General features: G+C 36.2%; 1 protein-coding gene and 1 non-coding gene across 2 annotated transcripts; one reads left to right on the forward strand and one right to left on the reverse strand.

The window, feature by feature from the left end:
• Positions 1–604: 604 nt before the first annotated feature.
• TRNAL-UAA lies at positions 605–688 on the reverse strand. The gene has a single exon. It is a non-coding gene; the product is annotated as a tRNA-Leu (tRNA).
• A 110-nt stretch (positions 689–798) lies between these two features.
• Positions 799–4,690, forward strand: LOC21387092 (splicing factor U2af small subunit B). Its single transcript, XM_010098550.2, has 6 exons — positions 799–1,136; positions 1,231–1,317; positions 1,419–1,500; positions 2,772–2,898; positions 3,001–3,509; positions 4,280–4,690. The coding sequence occupies exons 1-5, from the start codon at positions 897–899 to the stop codon at positions 3,467–3,469; spliced, it is 1,005 nt and encodes a 334-aa protein (XP_010096852.1). The 5' UTR covers positions 799–896; the 3' UTR covers positions 3,470–3,509; positions 4,280–4,690.
• Positions 4,691–6,000: the final 1,310 nt, after the last annotated feature.

Consider the following 6,000-nt stretch of genomic DNA (forward strand, 5'->3'; position numbering starts at 1 on the left):
TCTCTCTTTCTCTCTTTCTCTCTCTTTCTCCCCCTCTTTCTCTTTTGGCTCTCGTCTGCACCTCCGTTGTGTAGATAGAGATCTCTGTCTCCATCACGTGCAACTCAATGGTGTCCGTCGAAATCTTCGGCAACGCTAACAGTGTGAGAGAGAAACACACACAAAGAGAGAGGGAGAGGCGAAGAGAGAGAGTGATGTGGAAACATAGAGAGAAAAAAAGCAGAGAAGTCATAGAGGGAGGAAACATGAAAAAGATGGGGAATAGTTTGATTGAGGTTTGGAGCCAATGGAAAAGGGTGATTATGTCCTTTTCAGGAATTATACTAATGGAATGACATCTATTTAATTTTAAAAAGTTTTGGTCATCTACTAAAATTATGGGCCTCAATAGGCCATATATGTTGCTATACTTTTAACGAGAAATTTTTAAAAAATACACCTTGAAATAGAACTCCCTTTTACTTACATATCTGAACATAAACCCATATATTTTTATATTTTAAACTAAAACTTATCAAAATATAAAGTTTTTTAAAAAGGTAATTTTCTCTAATATTTCCTTCTTCTTCTTTTCAAAGATTGGAATAAACAAAAGAAAAAACCTTGCAGGCTGTGGGGTTCGAACCCACGCGCACCGTAGTGCAGTAGATCTTAAGTCTACCCCCTTAGACCACTCGGGCAAACCTGCTTGGTTTTCGATATTTTGCAGATTTAGTTATTAAACAAAATAAGTTTTGCAAAATCCACCTCCCCAATAAAACCCTAAACCAAAAATCTCAAATCAAATCAAACAAAGAAAGAGAGAGGAAACGTAAGAAAAAGCATAAAATCAACCGATCACGGCAAAACCATTGATGAGATTAAGAAGAAGAAGAAGAGTCTGAGGAGAAGCGACAATGGCGGAGCACTTGGCATCGATTTTCGGGACGGAGAAGGACCGAGTGAACTGCCCGTTCTACTTCAAGATCGGAGCTTGCAGACATGGCGACCGCTGCTCCAGGCTCCATACCAAGCCCAGCATCAGCCCCACTCTCCTCCTCTCCAACATGTACCAGCGCCCCGACATGCTCACCGCCCCCGGCGTCGACACCCAGGGCCAGTCCCTCGACCCCCGCAAGATCCAAGACAACTTCGAGGTTTTCCCTTTCTTTCCTTCGATTCCTGGTTCGTCTGTTTTTTGTTTTTGTTTTTGCTTTGATTTTGTTTTTTTCTTGTTGTTGTTGAATGAAGGATTTTTATGAGGATCTGTTCGAGGAGCTGAGCAAGTACGGCCAGATTGAGAGCTTGAACATCTGTGATAATTTGGCTGACCACATGGTATAATTTTTTTATGCGTGAATTTTTTTTTCTTTTTTTTTGTTAGGGTTTTTGTTCATTGTCTGATTGATTTCTGAATGTGGTGTCGTTTTCTTGAGCAGGTGGGGAATGTTTATGTGCAGTTCAGAGAGGAAGAGCATGCTGCTGCTGCTCTTCAAAGCCTGACTGGAAGATTCTATGCAGGTTTTTTTTTTTTAATTTTTTTTTGTCTTACATATATATAACACGTATAAACATATATGTGTATATTTATATATCTTTTGTGAATCATGTAAATATATACTTCAAGGTTGGAATTTATGCTTTTGTTCTTCAGACTAATGGGTTGGAATTCATTTTTTCGTTGTTCGGGCCATTAGTATTAGAGATGAGATCATAGTCAAAGGGCTTGTTTAGTTCGTTGATTCGAGTTTATAATTCGAGTTGAGATGTGACTTTATGTGAGTTTTTTTACTGTAGCAAAAAAGTTAAATGTGACTGAGTTTTTTACTGTAGTAAAATTTGAATTTTAAACTCGAATCTGTGAAGTGAACGGGACCTTAGGCCATAGGGATACTCGATTTTACAGGGTCTAATACTCGATTTTAAATCTGATTTCAGGTCATAGGGATTTGATATTCAAACCAGAGCCAGTTTTAGCCCAAATGGCTTGGCACGATTGAATTAAAATTTCAGTTTATGCTTTTGTTCTTCAGACTAATGGGTTGGAGTTCATTCTTTCGTTGTTCGGACCATTAGAATTAGAGATGAAATCATAGTCTAAGAATACATTTACAGGATCTAATACTCGATTCTAAATCTGATTTCAGGTCCTAGGGATTTGAGATTCAAACCAGAGCCCGTTTTAGCCCAAATGGCTTGGCACGATTGAATTAAAATATCTCAGCTATGACTGTTGTAAATTTGTGCTGTCTTTTACTCATCTTAAATTTTCAATGTGATGAAGTACGTTTTGGTCAAGTAACTCCAACATCATTACTTATATTCTTTGGAAATCTTTTTTCTTTCAAACATGTTGCTTATGTTTCAAATGGATTTGTGATAGGAATATTATGTTAAGAAAAGAATACATGTGCTTGTGTTTGTTTTATTTGATTCCCCCCTCCTCTTCTTCTTCTGAATTATTAAATATTTATGAAATATTAAAGGCATATACGTGAGACACGGACAATTCTAAGAATTGGAATCAAAATTGAGTCCTCTGTTATAAAGTTAAAAATTTTAGGATAGTGTAGTTTGAAATGCATATTTTTACGGTTTAGTTTGACGTGCAGTTGCATGTAGAGCACGCTGTTCTCTGTGGATTTACATCGATTTTTTAATCATATCTTCCTCTCTTCTACCCAGTTTCCTCGTTTTCAGAGGCATAACATAGTTGTAGTGGCTGGTAGTTGAAAAAAATAGTTCTTCACGAAGTTATAATATTTTTGGAAATTTCTTGAATATTTTATTAGGGCGGCCCATTATTGTTGACTTCTCTCCAGTGACGGATTTTCGTGAAGCCACATGTAGGCAGTATGAGGAAAATGTATGCAGCCGTGGTGGATACTGCAACTTTATGCATTTGAAGAAGATTAGTAGGTGAGTTTGGTTTTTTCTTTTTTTTTTTCTCTTTGAGAGTATCTTGGTACAAAAAATATTTATTGTTTTTTATGGTTTATTCACTGTTTATGCAAATTTTAGGGAGTTGAGACGAAAATTATTTGGGAGGAGCAGACGTAGACGTAGCCGCAGTCGCAGCAAAAGTCACAGTCCTCATAGGAACCGTGGTTACGAGGAACGTCCACATGGAGGTCCATATGGAGGTCCACAACATGGAGGTCCACATGGAGGTCCACATGGAGGTCCACATGGAGGTCGTGGTTTTGGTAGAAGAGAGGATGAGAGGGATCATCGTTACCATGATAGGAGGCGGCCCAAAAGCCGTAGTCCTGGCCGTCGAGGAAGAAGTAGAAGCCCCGGTGCTGGGGGAAGGAGGAATAGGAGTCCGGTCAGGGAAAGTAGCGTTGAAAGAAGGGCTAAGATAGAGCAATGGAACAGGGAAAGGGAACAACCAGACACTGATAACAAGCACAATAACAATAGCAATGAAAGCGACAGGAATGGTTATGCAGAGGAGGCAAGTCAGTATGATGATCGGCAGCAACACTAGTGTGGTGGGACTCAATTGCTGGTCTGATTGAAGCTTTCTGGTTTGTCCCTCTAATTTTATCTCATTAGAATGTGGGTTTAATTTTCGGCAGCCCCAGAATTTTGGAGTCATCCCAATTTGCTTGCCCTCCAAATTTTGAAAAATTCTCACTTTCCCTATTGAACTTTGATTTAGTCTCACGTTAACCCCTTTTGTTAGAATTTTTATTAATATCAAACAGAAAAAGAGGGGTTAAGTGGGTCACATGGTCGTTTTCCATTTGTTTATAGCTGAAATTTTGGCAGAAAGACCATGTGATCCCGCTCCCTTTTTTCCTGTCTCTTTTTAATCGAAGTTCTAACAGATGGAGCTAAATGAGATTAATTCAAATACAAGGGGTAAAGAGTTTTTAAAATTTATGGGGCAAACTGGTTGGTCCTGACCTGAAGTTCAGGGTTACACACCTCTTTTTCCTGTCTCTTTTCAATAGAAGTTCTTACAGATGGAGCTAAATGAGATTAATTTAAAATTCAAGGGGTAAAGCGGGAGTTTTGAAAATTATGGAGTAAACTGGGAATGACCCTGAAGTTTAGGGTTACCGGGGGAGATTAATCCTTCGAATGTAGCGGGAGTTTTGAAAATTATGGAGTAAACTGGGAATGACTCTCAAGTTTAGGGTTACCGGGGGAGATTAATCCTTCGAATGTTATAATAAATAGAGAAACAAATTCCTACAGACCCGTAAACTACAGTTTGAGTTTGATATCTAGAATCTTTTGGCTTCTCATAATATCATGGTAAAAGGCCTCTTCTTTACTCGACAACTTTCAGGTGCAGATGTTAATGCTTCCGAACATCAAAATCCCAGCTCTTCAGTTGTATCTCTTCATGACAACAGGCTTGTCTTCACCATTGCTTGCGTCCAAGATTTGACGGAGGTCTTTGATTGCGAAATTTCCGTTATGTCGGACCTATTTTAATTTCATAGAGAGAGACTTAGAAGTAGCTATTTGTAATGCTTTTAAGTTTTTAACGATGAGGTGTAGCATAAAGATGGTTTTCTAAAAGTTTGTGAACTTGCATGATTTATAACTTCCAAATTGGTGTTTTGTCTTCCAAATTGGTGTTTTCTTCTGCAATCTCTTTATCAGAAATTTCTCCAGGAAGTCGAACAATAAGGAGATACGGACTCATTGATGGGCTAAGACATAGCATCTAGAGATTGAACAAAAATTCATGAATGACGCCTAAATTATAATGTATCTCTGTTTTACAATTTTATCTTTCGCTAAAATTGTTAAAATTCATTGAAAATAAACGTTTTTGTGTGTTCCTTAACATTTGAAGAAATAATAATGCTTTTTGTATATCTTTACAATGCTTTTTGTATATCTTTAAATCATGTATAAATAAATAAATTTTTTAGAAGAAATAGAAAAACATTCCCTGCATTGTTTACAAGAAATAATATTTATCAGAAAAATAAAATAAAATAAAATAATATCACCAAATACCTAATTTTTGAGCACTAAACTTTTCTCCAACAAATTATTTTTTTCAATAATTTTTATTATTATTTGAAAACTCTTAACAGAGACGTCAAGTGGAAAAAAATAAAATTAAACTAAGCTTGTCTCTTGAAGTGTCAACGAACACCAAAGCATTTTTTTTTATTTTTTTTATTTTTTTTTGGGTTGAGTATGGTTTCTCGTTACCATGTGTAGGTGTTTTCGTTTCACACTTGTTCCCTACCACCCATTGCAACAAACTGGAGCAGACACCTTGTGCATTTGGATTCTGGATTGTGCAAAGGTTTGATTTCATAAATTTTCTCTGAATTTGGTACCATGTTTCAATATCTCTTTAAATTTTGAAAAGGGCTTATTTCACCCTCAAAGTATGAAAACTAGTTTAAAGCACCCTTGATTTTGTGTCAACTTGCTCTCCAATTTTTTAAAAAATCAGGAGCCAAGTTGACACAAATATGATAATTTATGAGATAAGTTTGACTTAAAATCAATAATTTAAAATTTATAAAAATACAACTAGTGCCATGTCATTATTTTTTTTTTTAGTTTTATAAATATAGGGGGTATTTTAAATTAGGGCACATAATTCATGGCACAAAATGAACCCCTTGGAAGGCATGTTAAAACAAAGTACAAAATGGAAAGTTCATTTGTGAAGTTAATCCTTATGCAAATCTTTGTGTAGCTCGTTTTAAAGAGTCCTGTGAGCAGGTTGGAACTTGCAAATGATGTTGCCACAAAAGAAACTATTGAGTCAAATCGTTCTAGAGTTTTCGTTTCCTTTTTAACCTCAATTAGACAAGTCACAAAATTATAATACTGAAAGCCAGGTAAACTACACACCTACTGTTCATAGAGAAAGAAAAGCAATGCTCATATTCTCATCATATTCATGCCATAGATTTTCCTCTAGTGTTGGGGATCTTTCTTTTCTATATTGTTTTCTAGAGAATTCTTTCATCAATTGGAGTTGTTAATTGTTTTACTGCTACAAAGCATATCTACCAAGGATAAGACTTTATG

The sequence above is a fragment of the Morus notabilis genome, unplaced genomic scaffold (genome assembly GCF_000414095.1).
Source record: "Morus notabilis unplaced genomic scaffold, ASM41409v2 Scaffold548, whole genome shotgun sequence".
Lineage (NCBI taxonomy): Eukaryota > Viridiplantae > Streptophyta > Magnoliopsida > Rosales > Moraceae > Morus > Morus notabilis.

Bases quoted from the DNA above. Each gene is read 5' to 3' on its own strand.
- LOC21387092 (XM_010098550.2), top strand. From the start codon at position 897: ATGGCGGAGCACTTGGCATCGATTTTCGGGACGGAGAAGGACCGAGTG. The intron at 1,318-1,418 runs GTATAATTTTTT...TTTCTTGAGCAG, and splicing joins ATAATTTGGCTGACCACATG to GTGGGGAATGTTTATGTGCA. The intron at 2,899-3,000 runs GTGAGTTTGGTT...TGCAAATTTTAG, and splicing joins CATTTGAAGAAGATTAGTAG to GGAGTTGAGACGAAAATTAT.